The sequence below is a fragment of the Microcaecilia unicolor genome, chromosome 1, assembly GCF_901765095.1.
Source record: "Microcaecilia unicolor chromosome 1, aMicUni1.1, whole genome shotgun sequence".
NCBI classification, from domain to species: domain Eukaryota; kingdom Metazoa; phylum Chordata; class Amphibia; order Gymnophiona; family Siphonopidae; genus Microcaecilia; species Microcaecilia unicolor.
Genome location: NC_044031.1, coordinates 369,015,127 through 369,042,020, shown reverse-complemented (window position 1 = coordinate 369,042,020; position 26,894 = coordinate 369,015,127). Strand labels below are relative to the sequence as shown.

At 43.6% G+C, this 26,894-nt stretch overlaps 1 protein-coding gene across 1 annotated transcript in view; it reads left to right on the top strand.

Annotated features, from left to right (window-relative positions):
• Nucleotides 1-26,894, top strand: part of CTNND2 (catenin delta 2) — a 1,428,722-nt gene that overhangs the window by 1,027,596 nt on the left and 374,232 nt on the right. Inside the window, exon 10 of the mRNA XM_030219657.1 lies at nucleotides 20,221-20,434. Coding sequence (XP_030075517.1) covers nucleotides 20,221-20,434 — 214 coding nt within the window. The remainder of the gene's footprint in view (nucleotides 1-20,220; nucleotides 20,435-26,894) is intronic.

Here is a 26,894-nt window from a genome sequence, read left to right as displayed (position 1 = left end):
CCATGCCCATCTGTCCCTTCCATTCATCCCTATCCAGCAATTCCCCTCTCCCTGAGTCCTGCCCTTCCAATCCATGCCCATCCATGCTCCTCTGTCACCTGGCCCCTCCATTTTTCCCTATCCAGCATTTCCCCTCTCTGCCTGAGGCCTGCCCTGCAATCCATATCCATCCATGCCCATCTGTCCCCTCCATTCATCCCTATCCAGCAATTTCCCTCTCCCTGAGTCCTGCCCTTCCAATCCATGCTCATCTGTCACCTGGCCCCTCCATTTTTCCCTATCCAGCAATTGCCCTCTCTACCTGAGGCCTGCCCTGCAATCCATATCCATCCATGCCCATCTGTCCCCTCTATTCATCCCTATCCAGCAATTTCCCTCTCTCCCTTAGTCCTGCCCTCCCAATCCATGCCCATCCATGCTCCTCTGTCCCCTGCCCCCTCCTTACATCCATTTCCAATAATTCCCCTCTCTCCCTGAGCCCTGCCCTCCCAATCCATGCCCATCCATGCTCCTCTCTCCCCTGCCGCCTCCATTCATCCTTTTCCAGCAAGTCCCCTCTCTCCCTTCCATGACCCCCCCCCCCTCGCATCCATGCTCCTCTCTCTCCCATGTCCCAGCCTGGCCCGCCCTCTTCTCCCCCCCCTTCGCATCCATGCCCCCCCCCCCCTCGCATCCATGCATTCCCCCCCCCTTCGCATCCATGCATTCCCCCCCCCCCTTCGCATCCATGCATCCCTTTTTTTTTTTCTTCTTCGTTTTAACTTTACCTCCGTGGCGGTTCGTGCAGCGAAGCGTCAGGGAAGGAGGCGGTGCTCCCGACGTCTAGCTTTCCCTTCGCTGTGTCCCGCCTTCTTTTGAAGGCGGAACAGAGCGAAGGGAAGGCTAGACGTCGGGAGTGCCGCCTCCTTCCCTGACGCTTCGCTTCCGGATTTGTTTGATTTGAGGCGAGGGCGGGGCAGAGATGGCTGGCTGGCTTGAAGGCTTCACACCACGAATCCACGAACCCTTCAGCCTGGGAGTGACGTCAGATGGCTTCATGGCTTCAAGGCTTCACAGAACGTTGTCCTCAGAACGTTGAGGGTGCGTTTTATTATATTAGATATTTTTTGTGTAAACTGTGTTACAATGTGGTAAAAGATTTCCTTGTTCAGGCCCTTCAATCAGTTTAACAATCACATCAGAAGAGCTCCTTACTCATGAGAATGCAACATACAGTTGCCCATGTGAGAGACTGAGAGTGACAGTGTGTTTTACAGACAGTGTAAGAGAGAGATACACAGAGTGATTGAGTGTGTGTGTGTGTATGTGTGTGAGATGTGTGAGATGTGTGTGAGTGACAAAGTGATTAAATGTTTGTCTTCCCTTCCGTTCTGTGCACTTGCCTCCACTGATGTTCTTACCTCCCTGTATATGATTGTTTGTTAGAGATTCAATCCACTCCACTTCCCTCCTCCAAGTTCCGTTCTGTCTGATTGGTTCTTCGTTGACAGTGAGAGCCAATGAAACGCTGAACTACAGACTTACGAACCCTACACTGCCACAGTGCCACAGAGTCAGCTTCAGAATGTTGGAGGTGATTTTTATTATATAGGACTAGCGTAAAACAGCATCAGTGTACCTAACAGGTGCTTCATGGAAGTGTGAGCACGTAAATGCGGCAGGGACACATGTACTTACAGTATTCTCTGTGTGTGTAACTGGGAGCTCCACCCATGTGTATGCTTGCCTTTGCGTTTACACATTTATGCAAATTAGGTGCACTGTTACAAAATAGAGCTTAGGTGCCCTGCTTCCACTTTTGCGGGTAAGTGTACACTTTGGGCTAGATTCTATATATGGCCCCTGACAATTCCGCTTGGAAAAAAAATGCAGCTAAGCAGATTCTGTAACTTATACCTAAATTTTATAAAATAGGTGTAAATTCTGCATAGAACAACGCTGAGTGCCTCTCCACGTGACCAAATGTAGTCACGGCCATTTACACCATGTTTTACTTGGCATAAATCCTGACACCTAAACTAGGTGCAGAGCGTGTGTATTCTATAACAATGCACATTGATTTTAGAAATGCCCACACCCCGCCCATGGCCATGCCCCCTTTTTAACTATGCAACTTTACACTTAGCAAGTTGTGCACATAATCTTAATGCCAATTAATGCTGATAATTGCTTGTTAACATCCAATAACAGCGCTGATTAGCTAGTTAACCAGTTAAGTTCCACACATTGTTATAGAATATGCTTCAATTTCCACACAGAAATTAAGGCGCAATATGTAGAATGCTGGGGTTTATGCACATAAGTGCTAGTATTCTAGACATTTACATGTGCGAGAGATGTGTAGATGCGGGCTCCTAGAGTATAGATTTGCCATTATGGAGGAAGTTCTATAAGGGGTGCCTATATCTAGTTGCCTAAAAAGTGCCTTTTGGGAACTTGTTTTATTTAAAAAAAAAAAAAGAAAGAAATGGTAGGCACTTATTTTCCTTTATGTATTTATTTTTATTTATTTATTTAGATTTTGCTCACACGCTTTTCAGTAATAGCTCTAGGTGAGTTACATTCAGGTACTCTGGATATTTCTCTGTCCCAGGAGGGCTCACAATCTAAGTTTGTACTTGAGGCAATGGAGGGTTAAGTGACTTGCCCAAGATCACAAGGAGCAGCAAATTATTTGAACTGGCCACCTCTGGATTGCAAGACCGGTGCTCTAACCACTAGGCCACTCCTCCACTCTACTGTATGTCTTCAGGCCTGAGCACTTAAGCCAACTATAGAGCTGGTATAAATGGTCATGCCTAGATTCAGGATATACAAGTGTGATGTATAGTATTCTGTAAGTTAAGCGCATCAGTGTGCACCTCACCCAAGTTTCACCATTGTGAATGCCCACCTACAAAGTGTGGGCATTCAAAGATATGCATATACTTAACAGAATAGCGCATATCCGAATTATTTTATGTATGCTTGTTCACATACTTTAATAAATGACTAGAATGCTAGCATTTATGTGCACACTTGCCACCTAACTTTAGGCATCTCCTTAACAGAATTATCTTTACAGAGTCTTCCCAACCCTTAAAATTATTCAGCTGGTAGCGGTCAGCATTATTTTACATCTGGCCACCACTGCCTGAATTAAACCTGAATATTCAGTGTAGCCTCTATCTGGGTACCGGCACTGAATATCGGGTACAAGGCAGGGTACAAGAATACTACCAGCTTCGCCCTGAATCTGTCCATGGATCACCCTGGAAGTAACTGGATAGAACTGAGGTGGTCAGCACAGATATTCAGCAGCACTATCTGGCTCAGTGCTACATAAATACATAAGTACATAAGTATTGCCATACTGGGACAGACCAAATGTCCATCAAACCCAGCTGTCAGACCTGTGAGTTCTTGAACCAAGTAGAGCACTGCCGAACCCGCTACTCGGACCACATTCTGCTTGGCAGCCGGACAACCCTGGGTTTCACCTGTGCTGACTGCCGTTCCCTAGAGGTTGAGCCCCTGGGTGCGGGCAGCCTGCAGGGCTTACGAGATGGAGCAGGAAGCGGGGTGATGAACGTGACGGCCAGACAGGCAGCAGGCAAGAGAGTGATCCAGGTACAGGTAGTAGGCAGGCAGTAGGTACGAGAGTAATCCAGGTACAGACAAGGTCAGTAGGCAGGCAGCAGACACAAGAGTAATCCAGGTACAGGCAGAGTCAATAGGCAGGCAGCAGACACGAGAATAATCCAGGTACAGGCAGAGTCAGTAGGCAGCAGCAGACACGAGAGTAATCCAGGTACAGGCAAAGTCAGTAGGCAGGCAGCAGACACGAGAATAATGCAGGTACAGGCAGAGTCAGTAGGCAAGCAGCAGACACAAGAGTAATTCAGGTACAGGCAAAGTCAGTAGGCAGGCAGCAGAAACGAGAGTAATCCAGGTACAGGCAGAGTCAGCAACAAAGAACAAAGTAGAGGAGAAGCACACTACTGAGCAAGTAACTCCTACCAATGTAGAAGCCGAAGCAAGGAATCTAGGGAGAGCTCAGCTGATAAAGTGCTGGCGTCTGACATCAGCAGGGAGAAGGGGCACAGCCATAGGACAAGAGCAGGGGAAGGAGGAACCAGAAGACCAATAAGAGAGAAGCAAGGGAAGCCAGGCAGAGGAAGAGCAGACCCAGGTGGGTGGAAGCAAAGCAATCAAGGAGCCTGTAAGCCAGGCAGAGAGAGCAGAGCCAGGTGCATGGAAGCAAAGCAATCAAGGAGCCAGCAGCCAGAGAAGAACTACACACACATGGCTCAGGGCTGTGCCAGTCAAGTGTGCGTGTCGATGGGACCCTGCGCAGCCCGAGGACGCCGCTTGCGTTGAGGTAGGGGACATGACACCAGCATCCTGTTAACAACAGTGGCCAATCCAGATCACAAAATACCTGGCAAGATCCAAAAGCATAAACATTTTATGCTGCTTATCCCAGAAATAAGCAGTGGATTATCCCTGTCAATTTTAATAATGGTCTATGGACTTTTCCTTTAGGAAGCCGTCCACACCTTTTTTAAACGCCGCTAAGCTAACTGCCTTTATCACATTCTCTGGCATTGAATTCCAGAGTTTAATTTCACATTGAGTGAAGAAACATTTTCTCTGATTCGTTTTAAATTTACTACTTTGTAGCTTCATTGCATGCCCCCTAGTCCTATTATTTTTGGAAAGAGTAAACAGACGCTTCACGTCTACCGATTCCACTCCACTCATTATTTTATATACCTCTATCATATCACCCCTAAGCCGTCTTTTCTCCATGCTGAAGTGCCCTAGCCGCTTTAGCCTTGCCTCATAGGGAAGTCATCCCATCCCCTTTATCATTTTCGTCGCCCTTCTCTGCACCTTTTCTAATTCCACTATATCTTTTATGAGATGCGGCAACCAGAATTGAACACAGTATTCGAGGTGCGGTTGCACCATGGAGCGATACAAAGGCATTATAACACCCACATTTTTTTCCATTCTTTTCCTAATAATATGTAACATTCTATTTGCTTTGTTAGCTGCTGCAGCACACTGAGCAGAAGGTTTCAATGTATCATCAACGATGACACCTAGATCCCTTTCTTGGTCGGTGACTCCTAACGTGGAACCTTGCATTACGTAGCTATAATTTGGGTTCCTCTTTCCCACATGCATCACTTTGCAATGCTCACATTAATCGTCATCTGCCATTTAGACGCCTAGTAGCAAGCTCATTTTCAAAGCACTTAGCCTCCCAAAGTTCCATAGAAACCTATGGAACTTAGCCTCCCAAAGTGCTTTGAAAATATGCCTCTCTAGTCTCCCAGTCTCATAAGGTCCTCTTGTAATTTTTCACAATCCTCTTGCGATTTAACAACTTTGAATAACTTTGTGTCATCAGCAAATTTAATTACCTCACTAGTTACTGCTATCTCTAGATCATTTATAAGTATGTTAAAAAGCAGCAGTCCCAGCACAGACCAATGAGGAATCCCACTACCCTTCTCCATTTAACCCAACTCTGTTTTTTTTTATCTTTTAACCAGTTAATCCACAATAGGACACTACCTCCTATCCCATGACTCTCCAATTTCCTCTGGAGTCTTTCATGAGGTACTTTGTCAAACTCCTTTTGAAAATCCAGATACACAATATCAACCGGATCACCTTTATCCACATGTTTGTTCACCCATTCAAAGAAATGTAATAGATTGGGTGAGGCAAGGTTTCCCTTCACTAAATCCATGTAGACTTTGTCTCATTAATCCATGCTTTTGAATATGCTCAGTAATTTTGTTCTTTGTAATAGTCTGTATCATTTTGCCCGGCACTAACGTCAGGCTCACCAGTCTATAATTTCCTGGATCTCCTCTGGAACCTTTTTGAAAAATCGGCGTTACATTGGCGACCCTCCAATCTTCCAGTACCACGCTCAATTTTAAAGATAAATTACATATTACTAACAATAGTTCTGCAAGTTCATTTTTCAGTACTCTGAGATGAATACCATCCGGTCCAGGAGATTTACTACTCTTCAATTTGTAAAATTGCCCCATTACATCCTCCAGGTTTATAGAGATTTCATTCACTTTCTCCAACTCGTCAGTATTGAAAAACATTTCTGGCACCGGTATCTCTCCCAAATCTTCCTCAATGAAGACCAAAGCAAAGTGCTATTAAATATCTGCTCTAGGGCCAGCTAGCGCAATTTAAATCACTTCTAATATCACACCTCTTAGTCTGACGGTTTTCGTTCTTGCTTGGTTCTCTTCCTTTCTCTCTAACCATTCTTACAAAGTTGTCACACCCTCCTCCACATCCTCTTCATGCCTCTTAGCTTGTGGGGTTCTGCAAGGTTCTATTCTGCCCCCTCTATTCTTTAATCTTTTTATAATCCCTCTTGCCACTGCTTTTCACTCTACTGGTATTTCATTTTACTTCTACACAGATGATATTCTCCTAATCTACCCTACCAATTCACTTTCTCCTTCTATCGGTCCTTTCAAAGACCATCTAGCTTTAGTATCAAACTGACTGTGTGATCATAGGTTAGTTCTAAACAATAAAAAATTGTGGCCTGTTGGTTCACCAGTGGGCTTCCTAACCTTAGTCTTCCTTTAAACTTACTTGGAAATTCTTTCTTACCTGTAGACTCTCTATATTTTTCTTCAGTTGCCCTCAGTCAGAAGATACTTTGACGATGATACATTCCATTCTCTCATTCTCTCTCTACTTGTTGCTAGGCTGAATTATTTGTAACATAGTCTATTTGGGCTGCTCCTGGTTAAATCTAAAGAAATTACAGCCCCTCTAGAACACAGCTGTTAAATTATTATGTCATCTCTCCCTTGCTTCATAAATACCATTGGCTACCAGTTAAAAAATGGATCATTTTCAAAACTCATACACTTACCTTTAAGGCTTTTAGGATGGACCTCCCTCTTTGCTTATCAGGTCTCACCATTCCATATTCCCTGATTAGACTGCTTTGGTCTATGAATGATCATTGTTTACTCCTTCTTGGCCACAGACACCGTGCCTTCTTTTTTGCTGTTTATTTTCTATGGTATTCTTTGAGGGGCATTTTCAATATGATGTCTAATTCAGACTTTGGACGTTTTGCACTAAATGTCCCAAATCCAAATCCAAATAGGAAATATAGCCATTTTTGAAACAGCAAAACGTTTATCTTTTTTTTTTTTTTTTTTAATGGCCACAAGCTAGATGTTTTTGTGCACTGTGCTTTTTTGGGCCTTTTTTGGAAAAAAAATAAAATGTCCAAGTTCAAAATGCACAAAATCAAGGCATTGTAATGTAGGAGGAACCAGCATTCTTAGTAGACTGGCCACACAAACATCCCAGGTAAGCATTTGGGCAACCTAGGGGTACTGCTGTGGACTTCATATAAAAGCTCCTAGGTATACATCTCACCATTACCCCCTTATCTTGTCTGCTGAGTCCTCCATAACCCACATAAACCCCACGATCCCCAACTGAACACCACTACAATAGGCTTTATGGGTGAAGAGGATACCTATATGTGGGTACAGTAGGTTTTTGGTGAATTTTGGAGGGCTCACAGTTTCCACCACAAGTGTAACAGGTAGAGTGAGATATGGGAATGAGTCGTCCTGTCTACAGTGCACTGCACCGACCACTAGACTACTCCAGGGACCTGCTTGCTGCTCTAATAGACCTGGCTATAATATCTGAAGTTGCCATAGAGGATGGTAAGTTCTATTTTTATTCATATCTTTTTGAGGGGGATGGAGGGGAGTCAGTGACCACTGGGAGAGTTCATGAGGGTCATCCCTGATTTCCTCCAGTGGTCATCTGGTAATTTAGGAAACCTTTTTGTGCCTTATTGGTTCTAAAAACAGGTCTAGATCAAAACATTGAAGTTCTAGCACTAGTTGTTTTCGGTTTGTTCCATTATGGCTATAAAACCAGGGCTGTGCCAATGCAGTAAGCAGGGTAAGCAAGGCAGGGGGGCGCCTGCCTTGGAGGGGCGCAGCTGCCCTGCCATCCCTGCCTGCCTTCCGCTCACTTGCAAAATCTTTTACCTGAAGTTGCAATTCTCTTATCTCCCCTGCCGTCAGGAAGTGAAAGCAACTCAGCAGTATTCACTGAGGCAGGCAGGCTCTTCAAGTTATTTGAGAGAATGCAACCAGATTGCTATATATGCTTTGGTTTGGGGATAACTCCTCCCTCAGGGTGAGCTTCAGAGCTTGAACAGCATTCAAAGTAAAGAGAAGCTGAAATTTGAAAAATGCTAAAAATAAGTTTTAAAAGTATTTGCATTAAATTTAATTGCAGAATTCAGGTGCTGGGAGTCTGTACTTGGTTGTCATATGCTCAGATTTGTTTAAATCATATGCAAATTAGTCCGTTTTTGGGAGGTTCTCATTTGCATATTTATGAATAAAAAATGATGGAAATATTTACAGCCATAATGTTAGGTCATGGCTCTGATCAAAAGTGTTAAGTTTGATCCAAAAACGAAGGGTTTATCTAGTGTTTTTCACTAAAAATTCTCATGAGTGTCTGTATGTTAATCTGCATTCAAATAGAGCTCTCTGATTGGATGATCAGCTTCTGTTAGAAATCTGCCCTGGAAGGGAACAGAGTGAGACAGCAACTGACCGTTGGTTTGGCCAAGAGAGACATGCAGCTGTGAGTTCCTGTGTGTGTTGACTGAAATTATAAAAGAGTGCCTGATTATGTGGTAAATGAGAAAATATGAATGAAAAGAGGTTGGTGGAGATTGAAGTTTGAGGTTTCTCTAGTGAAAAAGGATCTGAATATTTCAGGATTACTTGAAGTTTATGAAGAATAGAAAAGGGTGAATTTCAGTTTAAGAGTGTTTAAATCCTATAAGCTATATAAAGGCTAGGTAGATTTAAGTGACTGTAAGCAAGGGAACCTTAATATTTGATCTGAAATAAATATTTGATCTGAGATAGTTGATCAGAGATTAATGTTTGATCTGAATTATATCCTTTGGTGCAAAGGAGATTAGAAAAAGAATCTTTGGAAACTAAGAGGACTTTGCTCACATTTTGAATTAGCATTCCTATTTTGAGTTGGAAATCTTTGAAGTGTTATGAAAATACATTTTGCTTTAATGAAATTGCTAAACTTTAGAGTCAGAGACTTATCAATGAGGGATACATACAGTGCTATTTTTTCCTGAGGTCTGGCTTACTTGCCTGCTCCTTTCTGTTCCTGCTCTGCTAGACGGAGAGGGGGGGGGGGGGGGGGGCGCCAACTGATAGTCTGCAGGGAGGCACCAGAGACCCTAGGCACGGCCCTGTATAAAACATCCAAGTTTTGGATGTTTTGTAGCCATAATGGAACAAAACAAAAACACCCTAAGCTCTCCCTAATCCGGCCGTAGACACACACCCTTGTGATTTGGATACATTGCAAATTAATTGCATAGATAAACATCTGCAAATTAGGTTTCAAAAATACAAATTTGGACATTTTGAGAATAAATTTGTCCAAATGCTGCTTTATGACACTTTTTGGACTTTTTTCTCTTTTGAAAATGAGCCCCTTTCCCTCTTCCATAGAAATTTAAATCTGCCTTGAAAACCTGGCTTTTTCATAAAGTTTTTGACTCCATCTAGGATTGTTTTTGGTAAATATCACCGTCATTCCCTACCTTCCCCTCCCCTAGTCTTTCCTTTATACTATCTCCCCTTTTTTCCTGCTTCTATCTGCTTGTTAGAATGATCCTGTCTGAATAAAAATAGTACTTACCGTCCACTATGACAGCTTCAGATGTTATAACCAGTTCTTTCCTGTCAGGAATTATATTTCTTTTCTTTTTCTGTTTAATTTTAAACTGTTAACTGCTTTGATCTGCTAGTTAAGACTGTATAGCAAATTTTAATAAAACTGTAAACCCTGTTGAGTTATTTAGGTTATCAGGTGCACTCTTACATTCTGTGTGAAGAATTTGACAGCTTCTCTCTACTAGGCACAGAATTATTTGGTAACATTTAGTTAGCACGACTAAAAATTTAGCCCATAGAGTTTCTTAATTATCAAAATGCATCCCATGTTAACTTGAGACAATTATTGGTATATGTAGACTTTTTCTTGTGGTGAGACTTAGTATAATTATGGAGTATATGTATAAGAACCCTACTACTACTACTACTACTATTTAGCATTTCTATAGCGCTACAAGGCATACGCAGCGCTGCACAAACATAGAAGAAAGACAGTCCCTGCTCAAAGAGCTTACAATCTACAACCCTCAGCTATACATTTAAATGTAGAGAAAGGAGTGCTTCAGTATCACCCTCTTTTTCCTTCTATATCTTTCTGTAGACCAGGGGTTCTCAACCCAGTCCTTGGAACACACCTAGCCAGTCGGGTTTTCAAGATGTCCACAATTAATTTGCAGGAGATTTGCATGCAATGGAAGTAGTGCATGCAAATCTACTAATGTAGTTATATATGCATGTTTGTATATAGTTGAATATGTATACACAGTGTCAAAATAGTTGCTGTTAGCTTTGTTCCTGCAGTTGTCACCTGTAAAGCTTTCTCGCCATCTCCATAGCAACTCTGGCACTGGAGAATGAAAAACAAATTTTGAACTTGAATTGAATTATTTTCCTTTTTCAAATATGAGCCAAAGTGAGTTATAGTCAAGCACACAATATATCATGTTGTTTTGTGTAATGTTTGCCTTTAAATGTTCTATGTTATTTATGATTGTATTGATTATACTGTATATGTATTGTATGTTATCCGTCAAGAATATTAGATTGAGTGGACTATAAATATTAAAATAAATAATAAACTTGCCCCCTCCCTTCCCCACTTTCAGTTGTCTGTCTATATTCACACTTTATTGTTTTCTTATCTTGAATTAATTGTAAGCCGCTTAGATGGTACTCCTGGATGGTAGATTAGTAAATCTAAATAAACTTGAAACTTGTCCAAGTTGTATCTGTGGCAATACAGGGTGAAGAGACTTTCACAAGGAGCAACAACAAGAGAATCAGGCTTTGAACTTTAAATTCCCTTGTTTTATCCAAAGTTGCATTTGTGATTTATGAAAAATGTCAGCATGTTTACTGTATTACTTCCCTGAACTTAACTCTAAATTTGGCCCTGTTGTTCACAGAGGAATCTTACCTTGAGGCCCCCTTCTCTCTCCTGCTGCATTCCACTTAATTTTCTCTTCTCTCAGTTGTCTTTTATCAGGGGCACCTGCCCCAGCTACTCACTTCACAAATGCTTCCACACACCATAATCCCCAAGCTAGCTGCTTAATGAAATTTAGTAAAAGGGCCCATTAGCTGTGAAGAAGGTGGAGATAAACTGGGGTCTTATAGCTTTATGCTGGTCACCCAAAATAGGTAGAATAGGTGAGCCTTACAGTCCTCATCTGTCATATTATTCTTCTAATTGTGGCACCATGGGGTTGTAAGGCCAGAAATGTAGGAGTGGTATATGGCTAGATTCTCATAAAATCACTCCTTCACTGATGCTGAGGTCCTGATGCTCAGAACTCTGGCGCTGTACTGAACAGCACCTGAGAAATAGTGCCAGAACAGCATGGCAGTACAACTCCCTTATGCTCAATGCTAAAGAGATACAAATATAGGTGTGCTGTTAGCATTGAGCATTATAAAATTGTTTGGGGGAGGGGGGTCACGTGATGGCAACTTCCGGAGCGGATGCCCTGCGTTTGCTCTCCTCCTTCAGACCCACTAAACTCTCCCATTTTATGTGTCCACAGTGAGGCTATCTATTTTTATCCTAGTGGGACTCTTGCCCGACGCAGCTGCTGGTGGAGTGGTAAATCCTTACAAGAGCTTGCAGTGGACATGCTGTTAAAAACGCTGTTGCAGCAGAAGGAACGCGGCAAGGCCCCTGACAACAAGATGGCATCTCCTCCTTCATTGGCTCCAGTAGTGGAACTCCATGAGGCAGCGTTTCAAACAATTACCATCCATATGATGGCAGTCATGGATGAAAGGCTATCCAAACTGCATGCAACGATTGAGGATATTAAGGAGAGACTCGACTTCCAGGTGGTAGGCTACAAAAGGCAGAGGATCATATCTCCCGCCAAGAAGACTACGCAGTAGCTTCCGATGGTAGATTGGAGACTATAGAACGCATGCACAAGGCACTAGGGGAGCAAGTCAAGAATCAGGATACTGCCATAATAATGTACACTTAATTAGACTGCCTGAATCAATCACCGATAAAGAGCTCTGGGAAATGGTTGAGATCTGGCTACCCAAGAAGCATGCAGGCTGAGAAGGTCCACAGGATTGGGGCCCCTAGGGAAGTGTCACATTTACAAAGCTGGAACTGGGTTTGTGAGCCCTTGGGCCACTGCCGCTCCTCGGCAGGCAAAACCACCCCACACTAGAGACAGGGCAGATCTCTGACAAACAGTTAGGCTTCACCTGCACCTGGCCGCTTTTCACCAGAAGTTGAGCTCCTGGCTTCAGGTGGCCGGCAGGACTTACTGGACAGGGCCGGGACTGGATATCAGCTAGGCAGCACAGGGACTGAGGGTCAGAGGGATAAGGAATAAACAGGGACAGCAAGGCAGGGAAAGGATAGGCTAAAGGACAGGACTGAAAGCTGCGAGCAGCCACTGAAACAGGGAACCAACACAGCTAGACAGGAGACTGAACTGAAAGCTGCAAGCAGCCACTGAAGCAGGGAACAAACACAGATAAACCCAGAACTAGGCAAAGACATACAAACAAGACACAAGACTGGGAAACAAGCAATACAGTAAACAAGCAATACCCTAAACATAGACTAACTAGAACAGGCAAGACTTCAGGCAAGAACTAGAGCAAGGAAACAAACTCAGGCTGAAGTGCAAAAGCACCAACATACCAGGGCCTTAGACGCAATGCAAAGGCCAAGCAGAGAGTTTCCAAGTGGCTAATAAGCCCACCAGCAGTTGAGATTCAGCTGCAACAATCACCAGGCAGTTACGGGTGCTGATCAGGGACAAACAAGAGTAAGTCTGGCAGTCTGGACCGGACTGGCCTGAAGTCTGGAACGGGTAGGAACAGCAAGACAGTCTATAGCAGTTCATAGCAGCCACCGGTTCTGGCCACCAGAGGGCGAGGTGAGCACAGACTTAACAGGAAGATCGTGGTAAAAACCACATCCCGTGATTGCCCGCATATTCAATTATGTGGAGAAGGCGCAGTTGATGTCCAGTTGTAGGCTAATATGGTTTCTGGAATATAAAGTTTTAAAAGTTATGGACCATACCATACAGATGGATATTGAATGGACTTATAGTATTTTGCTAATGGGGGATGTGAGTACACTGCAAGAACAAAGGTTGACTGACGCCCAGTGTCAGTTTGTAGAGTTGGCCCTTCTCCTGGTTCGGAAATGTATTTTCAGTCCTGGATCACCCCGGCAACACACTCTCCTAAGGTTTGGCTTACCCTCATGTGTGAGATGGCCGCCTGAATGATGACACAATTTTCTCCAGTTCAGTCTCTATCTGGGAGGCGAGATCCAAGAAGGGTGAGTGGGGGGGGGGGGGGGGGGGGGGGGGGCTTTTTGTACTGGAGAACACCAGAGGATTATTGTAACTAGACCTTGAGAGCTTCCTGATGGCTATGTTGTGTTCCCATGACCAGGCTGTTTAGTTCTGTTCTAAGCTTACTGTTTTGTGTTTTGTATGTATCTCATGCTGTTTCTGGTGTTAATAAAGATACTTTCACAAAAAAGAAAGTTGTTTGGAAGTTAAGAGGGAGGATGGTGCTTGGCACATGAGTTCAAGAGTTGTACATTAAGCACAGCTCTTGAGCGAATGCCCAGAACGTCAAAGGAGGGAGGTGGGAAGGAGGAGGAAGATGTGTCAACCAAGCTCTTTGGACTAAGGCAGCAGTACAATTCCAGAATTTAAGGCAGTGATATAAGTATTCGATTTATAAGGCAGCGGTACAATTACTTGATATATATGTATTTTTGTTTATAAAAGATATGATGATGTGAAGATTGTGTAGGCTAATGCAAGATAAAGCATTTTTGAAGATGAATGCACAACCTCCAGAAAGGAAAGCAGCTCTGGCCCTTTCAAAGAAAGTTTTCTATGATGAATTTAAACACTACATACTGTAAAAGCAGGAAAAAGTTACTTACGTAGAAATGAGTCAACTTACAATATGTGGGGCTGCTTCATAGAACCCTAGTGCCAGTTCCAAGCTGGAGTAGGGTTTGCCCTTGTGAAGTGTGCTGTTCTACGAGTATCGGAAGGAATAGGAAATGACCCCTATTTGCCTGCTTTTGAGTACATTAGCATGTTATTTGTGCTAATGATGGGTGTTCTCATTGTTTCCCGTGGTATACATGGGCGGTAGTCCGATGCTAATGGCCTCTAGCCCGCGTTTACTTCTGAGCATCGGGTCCTGAGAGTGAGCCAGTCTAGGGTAGGTGGAGCTAATCTGCTGAGTCAAGGGGGCAGGCTCAGGCAGGGAGGAGGTTAAATGCCCCAGAGCAGAATAGAGAAGTCAGGCTCCAGTAAAGGGATCCTCCCAGGGTGTTCCTGTTGGCTGCCGTACCCAGGGAGTGCCTGGGGAAAAGGAGTGTATGCCAGAAACAGAAGTTTACTTAGAATCATAGGTTAAGAGAGTGAGTGTTAGAAAAAGACTACAGAAATCTTGAAGTTAAGGAGAAATGGCTGTGCATTGAACCCTTGGAAGCCATGTTTGAGATTGGCAGGAGGGATCTGAAGCAAGAGGGAAACGTAGCGGTTAGCTTAGCAGAGTTTAAAAAGGGGTTGGACGGTTTCCTAAAGGACAAGTCCATAAACCGCTACTAAACGTACTTGGAAAAATCCAAAATCCCAGGAATAACATGTATAGAATGTTTGTACGTTTGGGAAGCTTGCCAGGTGCCCTTGGCCTGGATTGGCCGCTCTCGTGGACAAGATGCTGGGCTTGATGGACCCTTGGTCTTTTCCCAGTATGGCATTACTTATGTACTTATGTAGCATACAGTGAATTGTACAGCCTGTCAAAGACAGGGCTCAAAAAAACTATAGTGAACCTCCAAGTGATTGGTTAGAGTATCCAGCCTGTGGAGAAATCATACTTGGGAAACCCTTACTTTGAATTTAATAAATCTATTGTTTTACTTTTAACCCTTTTTGTGGCTGTATTCCTAAGAGTTCCAACCCTGGCACTAAGGCCACTTTTTACTGCAGCTTGGTAAAGTAACTTCATAAGCTGTTATCATCATCAATTTCCAAGACTTTATGAATGCTGAGCATTTTGCAAGTCTTGCATTATGTATGCTAGAGTGATCAACAAAGCAGCCATTCTGCATATACAGAGGGCACAGAAAATAGAAAGATGGATAAGAATGATTGTGCTACAGCTTTTGCATCTGGTTTAGTTTAGTTTTTGACACTGTAGACTCCAAGAACCAATCTAGCATTTATTGTATTACATTATCCAGCATGATGAGTCATGAAAAAAGCAAAACATATTTTCCATGTTTCATTATGGATGCCACTTGCATAAATTAAACCCACACTTGTTCTGCTGCATCTCAGAAATATTTTTCATCTCATTTTCTTCAGGACTCAGGGTTTTTTTTCCTCCTTACTAAAACAACTAAACATTGTTATACTGCTATATCTCCTTTTGTCTTGCATCTGAATCCTTTTCGCAAACCTCAAACAAAATGTCTGATATAAGCCAAACTGTTGGGGGGAGAGAGGAGGAAGATCTGCTAGAGCCGCAGGATGGCGGGGGAAGTAGAATGCCAAACGCATTGTTTGGGAGGGGGGAGGGAGGGAGGGAGAGATACCAGATTCATGAAGGGGTGGGGAGGTGAGATACCAGACCAGACTGTGAGGGGAAAAGAAAGGGGAAGAGATGCTGGACTTGGGAGGGGTAGTGGAGGGAAGAGAGTAAGAGATCGGACTATAGAGAGGGAGCGATACCGGACTTGTGGGATAAGTGAGGAGTGGAAGAAAAGAAAAAGACCAAGTGAGAGACCCTGAACCAATGGAGAGAGGGAGAGAGACAGAAAGATGCTGGCCTGCAAGGGTGGGTAGGGAAGAGAGAGGGAAAGATGTTGTTGGCCCCTGTGTGAGGGTGCTTTAGGAGGAGTGGAAAGAAGGGATACACTGGAGAAGGAACACAGACAGCAGTATGTGTCTTCCTAGATGCCAGTGACTTGCTGCCTTTGGAGGACCGTGAGTAGGAGCAGGAGAGGTAGGGTACCATACATGAGGGGAGAGAGAGATGGTAGACATGAGGGAGGGGAGAGGGAGAGATGCCACACAGGTATGGGGGAGAGAGGGAAAGATGCCACACATGGGGGGAAGAAGCCAGACGTGTAAAATGGGAGAGAGGGGGAAGAACCCAGACCCATAAGGGGAGGGGGCAAAGGAAGAAATGCCAGACCTGCCGGAGGAGGAGAGAGAAGATGCTAGACTTCGGAGGGGGAGCGTGAGAGTAAGGGGTGGAGTTAGTGGACCAGGGTGGGGAGGGGAGAAGAAAGGATGAGTGACAGCATTATTTTTTAGCACAGTCTTATAAGTAGGGATCACCATGACTATTTTTAGCATTTCAGGCTTATTTTCTAAAGAGAAGGGCGCCCATCTTCCAACACAAATCGGGAGATGGGCATCCTTCTCTCATGGTCGCCCAAATCGGCATAATCAAAAGCCGATTTTGGGCGTCCTCAACTGCTTTTCGTCGCGGGGACGACCAAAGATCACGGGAGCGTGTCGGCACCATAGCGAAGGCGAGCATGGGGCGTAATTAAAAGATGGGCGTCCTCTGCCAATAATGGAAAAAAGAAGGGCATCCCTGATGAGCACTTGGCTGACTTTACTTGGTCCATTTTTTCTTGCGACCAAGCCGTGAAAAGGTGCCCGAACTGACCAGATGACCACTGGAGGGAATTGGGGATGACCTCCCCTTACTCCCCCAGTGGTCACCAACCCCCTCCCACCCTAAAAAAAAACTTAAAAAAAAATTTTTGACAGCCTCTATGCCAGCCTCAAATGTCATACCTAGCTCCATGACAGCAGTATGCAGGTCCCTGGAGCAGTTTTAGTGGACTTCAGCCAGGCAGACCCAGGCCCCCCCCCCTACCTGTTACACTTGTGGTGGTAAATGTGAGCCCTCCAAAACCCACCCGAAACCCACTGTACCCACATCTAGGTGCCCCCCTTCACCCCTTAGGGCTATGGTAGTGGTGTACAGTTGTGGGGATTGGGTTTTGGGGAGTTCAGCATACAAGGTAAGGGAGCTATGCACCTGGGAGCAATTAAGTCCACTGCAATGCCCCCTAGGGTGCCCAGTTGGTGTCCTGACATGTAAGGGGGACCAGTGCAATATGAATTGTGGCTCCTCCCATGACCAAAGGGCTTGGATTTGGTCGTTTTTGAGATGGGCGTCCTCGGTTTCCATTATGGCTGAAAACCAGGGACGACCATCTCTAAGGTCGACCTAAATGTTGAGATTTGGACATCCCCAATCGTATTATTGAAACGAAAGATGGCCGCCCATGCTGTTTCAATAATACGGGTTTCCCTGCCCCTTCGCAAGTACGCCCTCATGAAAACTTGGGCGCCCCATTCGATTATGCCCCTCCACGTGTTAAATGCACAACTTATAAAGAATTCAGTTTCCTCCACAACCAATAGGACCAATAGAACTATACATAGAATCCTTTTGATTGTTTCAAACCAATTTTTATCCATAAATTTCTAGATTTTTGCAAAAACAAAAATATATTTTTATCAATTGTTACTCCAGCCTTAAACCATCTGAAACAGCAGTTCCCAACTGGTGTATGGTAAAAATGCAAGTGTGCAAGGCTAGTGGTGCAGAGAAGCAGAGCTCGACCAGTGCTGCTGCTGTTGGTGGTAAAGAGGGAGCAGGCCATCACTGCTGCTGTTTATGATACAGTTATCCCACATTTATTTATTTATTTATTTATTTATTGCATTTGTATCCCACATTTTCCCACCTCTTTGCGGGCTCAGTGTGGCTTACAATACGATATGAATGATGGAAATACATTTTGTTACAACTTGGTTATGGATTACATTGTGAAGAGTTATACAAGACAATCAAAGTGTTGTTAAGGAATATAAACACTGGAACCAAACCTTGAAACATTGGAAGGAGACAGCGGGAGGTTAAAAGGGCATTATGTATGGTATACATATTTCTGTGAGTAAGGGTATGAGCGAGGTGAGACTACGGGGAATGAGAGTTCAGAAGTGGATGTATTGATGCATTAGTGAGCAGTGAGTGTGAGCTTTATGTGTTTTGCTTCTTTCCGTAGATTTTTTCAAAAAGATGGGTCTTCAATAGTTTGCGGAAGGAGGTTTGCTCGTGGATCGTTCTCAGGTTGCGCGGCAGTGCATTCCAGAACTTCGTGCCCACGTGAGAAAAGGTTGACGCGTGTAGCGTCTTGTATTTTACGCCCTTAAAACACAAGTCAGAAAACTAGAACGCGCATGGAACAAAAAGAGAGACGAACAAACACTAAACGCCTGGAAATTGCTTCGGAGAAAATACAAATATACCATAAAACAGACTAAAAGACTACATTACAAAACAATAATAGGACCAAACTACAAAGACACACATAAACTCTTCAACCTTGTGAACAAACTGTTAGACACCACACCAGTCACAAACAACGGCAAAGACATACCAGATGTAGACAACCTTCGAGGAGAAAATTATACAATTACGACTCAAAATACCCGCTAGCCCTATTGAATACGCCACAATTCTAGATTGTCTAGATCCAGAAGAAGGAACATACCCAGCAGACAGAACCTGGACCGAATTCGAACTACTATCAGAAGACTTCATCTCTGAAACACTTAAAAGATTTGCCAAATCCCACTGCAAACTAGACATTTGCCCAAATAACCTCATGAAATCTGCTCCTCAACAATTCATAATAGACCTAACGAGACACGTAAACTTCATGCTACAAAACGGACTTTTCCCAAAAGAAAAAGGAAAAATCTTACTCACCCCAATTCCTAAAGACACAAAGAAAAGCACGAGCGAAATAACCAATTACAGACCAGTAGCATCCATACCACTAATAACCAAAATAACTGAAGGAATGGTAACAAAACAACTCACAAACTACCTCGTAAGGGTTTTGCACTTTCATATTTTGGTTTTCCTAAGATGAGTCTGGCTGCTGTATTCTGGGCTGTTTGAAGTTTCCTCAGTATTTGCTCTTTGCAACCTGCATATAGTGAGTTGCAGTAATCCAGATGGCTTAATACGAGGGATTGCACTAGGCAGCGAAAGACGAATCTTGGGAAGAATGGTCTTATTCTTTTCAGTTTCCACATGCAGTAGAACATCTTTTTGGTTGTATTGTTTGCATGAGTTTCGATTGTTAAGTGGCGGTCGATAGTGACTCCAAGGATTTTTAGTATTTCTGAGATTGGAAGGTTTAATTTTGGTGTGTTTATGGCGGTAAATTCATTCGTGTTGTATTGGGAGGTGAGTATCAGGGATTGAGTTTTTTCTGCATTTAATTTCAGACGACATGCATTTGCCCATGTGTTCATGATGTGTAGACTTTGATTGATTTCGTTATAGATTTCTTTGATGTCCTGTTTGAAAGGGATGTATATTGTTACATCATCGGCGTATATATATGGGTTGAGGTTATGGTTTGATAAGAGTTTTGCCAGAGGGATCATCATTAGGTTGAAAATGGTTGGTGAGAGGGGTGATCCTTGTGGTACTCCACATTCAGGTGTCCATGCATTAGATGTGGTTGAATTTGATGTAACTTGATACGAACGCTGTGTTAGGAACCCCTTGAACCAGTTCAGGACATTTCCTCCAATGCCAAAATATTCAAGTACAGTGGTGGAAATAAGTATTTGATCCCTTGCTGATTTTGTAAGTTTGCCCACTGACATTGGGAGTCTAAGGGAAAGAATTTTTGGCAGAGAGATTGCTTAGTCTCTTAGTCTCCGTTGCAAACGAATCATTTTTTCTACTCATTTTCTATTGTCCTTGCTCATGTAATAAACAGTCATAAATTACTAGGAAAAATTAAAGCAACACTGTAGGCAAGTCAGCTATAATCTTGTTTTCAGAATATGGCCATTGTAATATACTTTTACTAGTGATACCAAGTAACATGGGGGTAACATTTTGCTTACACCCACTGTTCTATTTACTCTTTCAGATAAGAAGACAAGGAGGAATCCAGTTACTGGTGGACTTGCTGGATCATCGAATGACAGAGGTCCACCGCAGTGCCTGTGGAGCCTTGAGGAACTTAGTGTATGGAAAAGCAAATGATGACAACAAAATTGCCCTGAAAAACTGTGGTGGCATCCCAGCATTAGTGCGACTACTTCGAAAAACGACAGACTTGGAAATCAGAGAACTTGTAACAGGTATGAGGATCATCTTTTCTTTTTTTCCAGCTTAATATGCAGTTACTGAATTTTCATATCACTGAGTCTAGTTGGAGGCTTGAGGGCATTCCATGGTTTTTTGGGGTGAACCCATTGTAAAGTGATGGGAAACATACTTCCAACTTTCCTGTGGGCACTATTACAGTAGAATCACTCTCCATCCAGTGAAATCACCATGTTGCACTGTAATCAGCCAACGAGAGGCTAATCCCTTCAAGATGTGAGCATTGCTTCAGTTTACTAATTCAGGACCCAGATGCATTTTCCTTTTAGTGAGGTTTATGCAGAATGCTTTAATGCAGCAGCAAAGAGGGCCCAAAGTTCAACAAATGTTCAAGGGAAAATAAAAAGAGGGGAAAAAAACCTCATAAAGCTTAGCTCTGCTTAAGCACTAAGTGGTCGATATTCAAAATGATTTAACTGGCCAGAAACAGCCACTATATGGTTAAATTGCTTGTTTGGGGCTATCTGTTAATTTTCAGCAGCACTTAAGTGGTTATCACTGCTGAAAATTAGCAGTTAGTGAAAACTGGCAATTTGGGGAGGGCATTGCGGGGTGGTTTAGTACCGATATTCAGCACTTAACCGGCCAGAGTAACCACATAAGTGGGACCTCATAAAACACAATCCTATCTTTATGCTGCTTAAGTTCTGTATATCGATTTAAGCAGCCATATGTTAGCTGGCGTCGCATAAACCAGATATTCAGTGCTGAAACCTGGACATGGCCCAGCATTGAATATCCGAGAATATCAGCGGTTAACAAAATGCTACTGCCAGGTAAATATTGACCCCTAATGTGGCATATACTATCATTTACTGCACTTACTGGGTGCCAGTCTAGAGGTTTTAGCCCTGTCAGGTAATAATATAAAAATCAACAGATTCAGACTCCTCTGAAAGGGTTTCTATCTTTCAGCCTGGTTTCCTGGTCTGCTTTCCTGAATTTAACCAACTTATGCAGGCAGTGGTTCTGACCCAGTTCAATTACTATAAATGGAGTTCACTCTGAGGAAAGAGATGTTACCAGTGGTGTGCAAGGATTGTTTTTTGTTTCAGTTCATTTTAACATTTTTGTAAGTGGTATTATGGAAGGGCTATCTGGTAGAGTTTGACTATTTGCGGATGATACCAAAATCCTACAGGGTAAACAACTATGATGGTGTGGATAATATCCGGTGCAGGGGCGTAGCCACGGTGGGCCTCAGGGGCCCAGGCCCCTCCCTCAGCGTCCATGTGTCCACTGTCCCTTCCTACCTCTCTCGTATTACCCAGTTCCTTTCTCTCTCCCTTTCCATGTACTGACGTTAAGCATCACAATTTTCCTCCCGCCCTTCTCTTGCAGCTCTGCCGGCCTTCGCTAATAACCCAAAGAGGGCGTGCAGGACTTTGAATCTCTGCCTGTCGCTGCTGTTTCCTGTGTTGGCCCCAGAAGTTTACATGAGAAGAGGCAAGACCTTCACAGGAAACAATAGCGGACAGGCAGAGAGACGCAGTCCCACGTATCTTCTTTGGGTTATTAGAGTGGGCCGGCAGAGCTGCAAGAGGCAGGAGGGAGGAAAGTTGTGCTTCATGACATCAGTATATGGAAGGGGGAAAGAGAAAGGAACTGGGTAATATGGGATGGGTGGGGAGGGACAAAGAAACAGGGTAAGACTGGATGGGAGGGGGGAAAAGGAGAGAGAGAGAGAACACAGGAGCAGTACTGGATGGGAGGAGAGACACATTAGGCAATACTGGATGGGAGAGAGAGACACACACAGAGGCAATATTGGATGAGCTGGAGAGATTACTGCATGGCGGACGGGCAAGGGGATAGAGAGAGAGAGAAAGAGGGGCAGGGCTGGATAGGGGGAAGAGAGATAGGCAGGGGCAATGCTGAATGGTGCAGGGGTAGAGAGGCAGGGGCAGTGCTGCATGCTAGGGGGAGAGAGAAAAACAATTATTGCTGGATGGGGGGGTAGAAAAGACAGAGGAAATTCTGGATGGCAAGGCAAGAGAGAGAGAGGCAATACCTTATGGAGAGAAAGACAGACAGATCAATGTTGGATATGAGGAGAGGGAGAGAGAAACAGACAAGGCAGGGGGAGGTGCAGGGAAAAGAGATGGGGCAATGCTGTATTCCAGGTGCAGAGACTGACAGGCACAGGCAGTGCTGGATGGTGGGGCATGGGAGAGAGACACAGGAGATACTGGATGGCGGGGCAGGGGAAAGAGATAGAGGAGATATTGGATTGTGGAATGGGGAAAGAGAGGAGGGAGGGAGGAGAGAGAGATACAGAGAGGGAGAGGATGCTAGATGGCAGGTGGTAGAGAGAGAAGATTCTGGATGGCAGGGGGAAAGAAGAAAGAAATATTGAAAGACTGGGAAAGAAGAAGAAGAATGGGAGGGCCAGAGTGAGGGAAAGAAATGGAAAGCTGTAGGTAAACACAGTAAAAACAAGGAGATTGAAACCTGAATTGATAGGCAAAATAATAATAATAATGGAAGAAATCTAAAAGGAACAGATTTGGAGTTGGATATAGTGGAGTAGGTGAAGAAGACAGAGGGAAAGAAAAAAATGACAAGTGGACAGGAGACCTTTGGAAAAAAAAGAGTTAAATGAAGACAGGAAAGCAGTAACCAGAGACTGGGCCAACACAGTTAGAAATTATTAAATGGCCAGAAAGCAAAGGTAGAAAAAATAATTTTATTTTTAATTTAGGATGAAGAATGTGGTAGCTGTGTTAGTTCACTTTAAAAGTTAGTGAATAGAAATAAGAGAAATAATGTAAAAGAAGTTGACACTTATTTATTGGCCTAAATACATTTTTTGACTAGCTTTCTTAAGCCAAAACCTCCTTCCTTAGTGAAGAGAAGCATACTATAATAGTGGTATACTGTTCAGACACGAAGAAGGAGATTTTGGCATAAGAAAGCTAGTCAACAAATGTACTTAGTAGTCCCAAAACAAAAGGTAGCACCTTGTGTTCCTTTTTCATTTTGGGTTCTGCATACTAAGCCGCGCTGGTGGCTTCCGCTTGGCATTGCTGACACAGCCCATTCAAAGCGAATGGGCTGTGTCGGTACTAGCACACAGACAGCCGCGCCAGTGGCTTAGTAAACCCCAGTGATTATTTGTTAATTTATAATGTAGCAATTAGAATATCACTTTTTGAAATTTACATCTGCTCTCTTTATATCTGCACTGTACAGAAGGACTTACGTCGCTGTTTCTATTTCTCTGGTTTGCACTGTATGCAAAGTCTTGCTTCTTTGGGGCTCAGTTTAATTTTTGTCTGCATATTTCTGCTTTTTGTTTGTGGTTACTTATTCTGTACTTGAGGTTGTACTTGTATTTATGTGTGAAAAAGGCCGGGTATTCTGTTAGCATTCAATATCTGTGTAGGATTGATCTATACTAATCCAGCTTGTTTAGTTTTACAGTAGGTGTATTGATGTTGTATGTCCCACTGCAATTACTGTGTTGACTGTTCCTAGGTAGAGTCCTTGTTGTAAGTTAGTGGTGTTATGGTAAAGTAGATTAGCTCTATAGCTCCTGGGTAATTTTTAAAGGTTTGACATTACAGGTACTTTACAAAAAGCTTGGAACTGCAGTGTTTGTTTTTACTGAGATGACATCAAAATCAGAACTGATTTTTTTTTGTAAGGTGAGTTCCTAAGGAAATGCTCCTTTTCTGTTTTACATAACTTAAGAAAAGCCATATTGGGACAGACTGATGGTCCATCTAGCCCAGTATCCTTCCAGCAGTGGCCAATCCAGGTCACAAGTTCCTGGCAGAATCCTGAGTAACAAGATTCCATGCTGCAACCCCAGGGATAAGTAGTGGCTTTCCCCATCTCCACCTTAATAGCAGTTTGTGAACTTTTCCTCCAGGAATTTGTCCAAACCCTTTTTAAACCCAGATACGCTAACTGCTGTACCACATTCTCCAGCAGCGAGTTCCAGAGCTTAACTATTCTTTGAGGTAAAACATAGTAACATAGTAGATGACGGCAGAAAAATACCTGCATGGTCCATCCAGTCTGCCCAACAAGATAAACTCATATGTGCTACTTTTTGTGTATACCTTACCTTGATTTGTACCTGTCCTTTTCAGGGCACAGACCGTGTAAGTCTGCCCAGCACTATCCCCGCCTCCCTCCACCGGCTGTGCCACCCAATCTCGGCTAAGCTCCTTAGGATCTATTCCTTCTGAACAGGTTTCCTTTATGTTTATCCCATGCGTGCTTGAATTCTGTTACCGTTTTCATTTCCACCACCTCCCGCGGGAGGGCATTCCAAGCATCCACCACTCTCTCCGTGAAAAAATACTTCCTGACATTTTTCTTGAGTCTGCCCCCCTTCAATCTCATTTCATGTCCTCTCGTTCTACCTCCTTCGCATCTTCGGAAAAGGTTCGTTTGTGGATTAATACTGTTCAAATATTTGAATGTCTGTATCATATCAGCTGTTTCTCCTTTCTTCCAGAGTATACATGTTCAGGTCATCAAGTCTCTCCTCATACGTCTTGTAACGCAATTCCCTTACCATTCTCGTAGCTTTTCTTTGCATTACCATGTAACTTCATTGAGTGTCCCCTAGTCTTTATACTTTTTGAAAAATTAAGCAATCAATTCACATTTACCTGTTTCGCTCCACTCAGGATTTCGTAGAACTGTATCATATCCCTTCTCAGCCGCCTCTTCTCTAAGCTGAAGAGTCCTAAAATCTTAAGCCTTTCCTCATATGAGAAGAGTTCACTCCCATTAATCATTTTGATTGTCCTTCTTTGAACCTTTTCTAATTCTGCTATATCGTTTTTTTGAGATACGGTGACCAGAATTGCATGTGATACTCAAGGTGAGGTCACACTATGAAGCAATACAGAGGCATTATAATATTCTTTATCTTATTTCCATCCCTTTCCTAATAATTGCTAGTATTCAGTTTGCTTTTTTGGCAACTACTTCACACTGGGCAGAAGATTTCAGCGTATTGTCTGCGATGACACCTAGATAGTTTTCTTGGGTGCTGACTTCTAAGGTGGACCCTAGCTTCAAGTAACTATGATTTGGCTTATTCTTCCCAATTTGCATCACTTTGCATTTGTCCGCATTAAATTTAATTTGCCATTTGGATAATTAGTCTTCCAATCTCCTAAGAGCTTCCTGCAATTTTTCATAGACCCCATGTGTTTTGACAACTTTGAATACTTTTGCAAATTTAATCACCTCACTTGGCGTTCCAGTTTCCAGATCATTTATAAAATATGTTAAACTAGCCGTTGAGCCCATTAAAACAGGCTAGTATAGGGTTTTTCCAAGGCCCCCTCTCCTCGCTGCTGCAGCTCCCCCCCTGGAGTCGCAGCCGCCGCCCCTCCACTCGTCCAGGCCCCTCTCTTCGCTATTAAACTTACGTTACATCACCGAAACGCAGCACGCAGATCAGCAGAGCTCCCGTCGGCCTTCCTTCTCTGCCTGTGTCCCGCCCTCGTGTGAAGTAACGTCGGAGAGGGCGGGACACAGGCAGGGAAGGAAGGCCGACGGGAGCTCAGCTGATCTGCCTGCTGCGTGTCGGCAATGTAAGTTCAATACTGAAGAGAGTGCTCGGGCCGGGTGGAGGGGGGCGGCGGCGGCGACTCCGGGTGGGGGGAGCGGTGGCGGCGACCTCGGGGGGGGGGGAGCGGTAGCGACGTCGGCGGTTCCCTCCCTCCCCTTCGTACAGTTTTCCTCTCTGTCTCGCCCCCGTCATCACGTATTGACGCGGGGGCGAGACAGAGAGGGAAGTCTCTACTGCGCATTTGCGGGTGAGTACGGTCACTCGCCATTTATATGTTTGATAGCACCGGTTCCAGTACAGTACTTCACTATTCATCCTCCTCCACTGAGAAAAATGGCCATTTAACCCTACCCTCTGTTTTCTATATATTAACCAGTTCCTAATCCACAACAAAAGATTGCGTGTTAATACATGTCTTTTTAATTTTCTCAAGAGTCTCTCATGAGGGACTTGGTTTCTGAAAAATTCTGGATACAGTCAAAATTGAGAGAGAATGGTTGTTATTCAGGCAAATAAATTCTCAACTTCCTCAGCATATGCACAGGTTTTGAAAGTTTTTGAATCCTCGTGTTTGGAAAGGGCTACTGTACTTTTCATTCTTCCTTAATTGAAAATTTGGCCTTCTTACAAGATGGTTTTAAGAAGGGTCTGGCTTTATAACTCATTTAGAATTCAACTGGCGGAACTCGTTTGTTATCGAGGAGCAACTTATGAATTCTTCTCTAGCAGCACATCCTGATATTGTTCGTTTTTTGAAGACAGTTAATTGTCTTAAACCACTGCTTCACCTGCTTTGTCCAGAATGGAATCAATTTAGTGCTTAGATCTCTCCAAATGTCTCCCTTCAAGCACCTTAAAAAGGCTACTTTGAAGGACTTTACCTTGAAGTCTGTTTT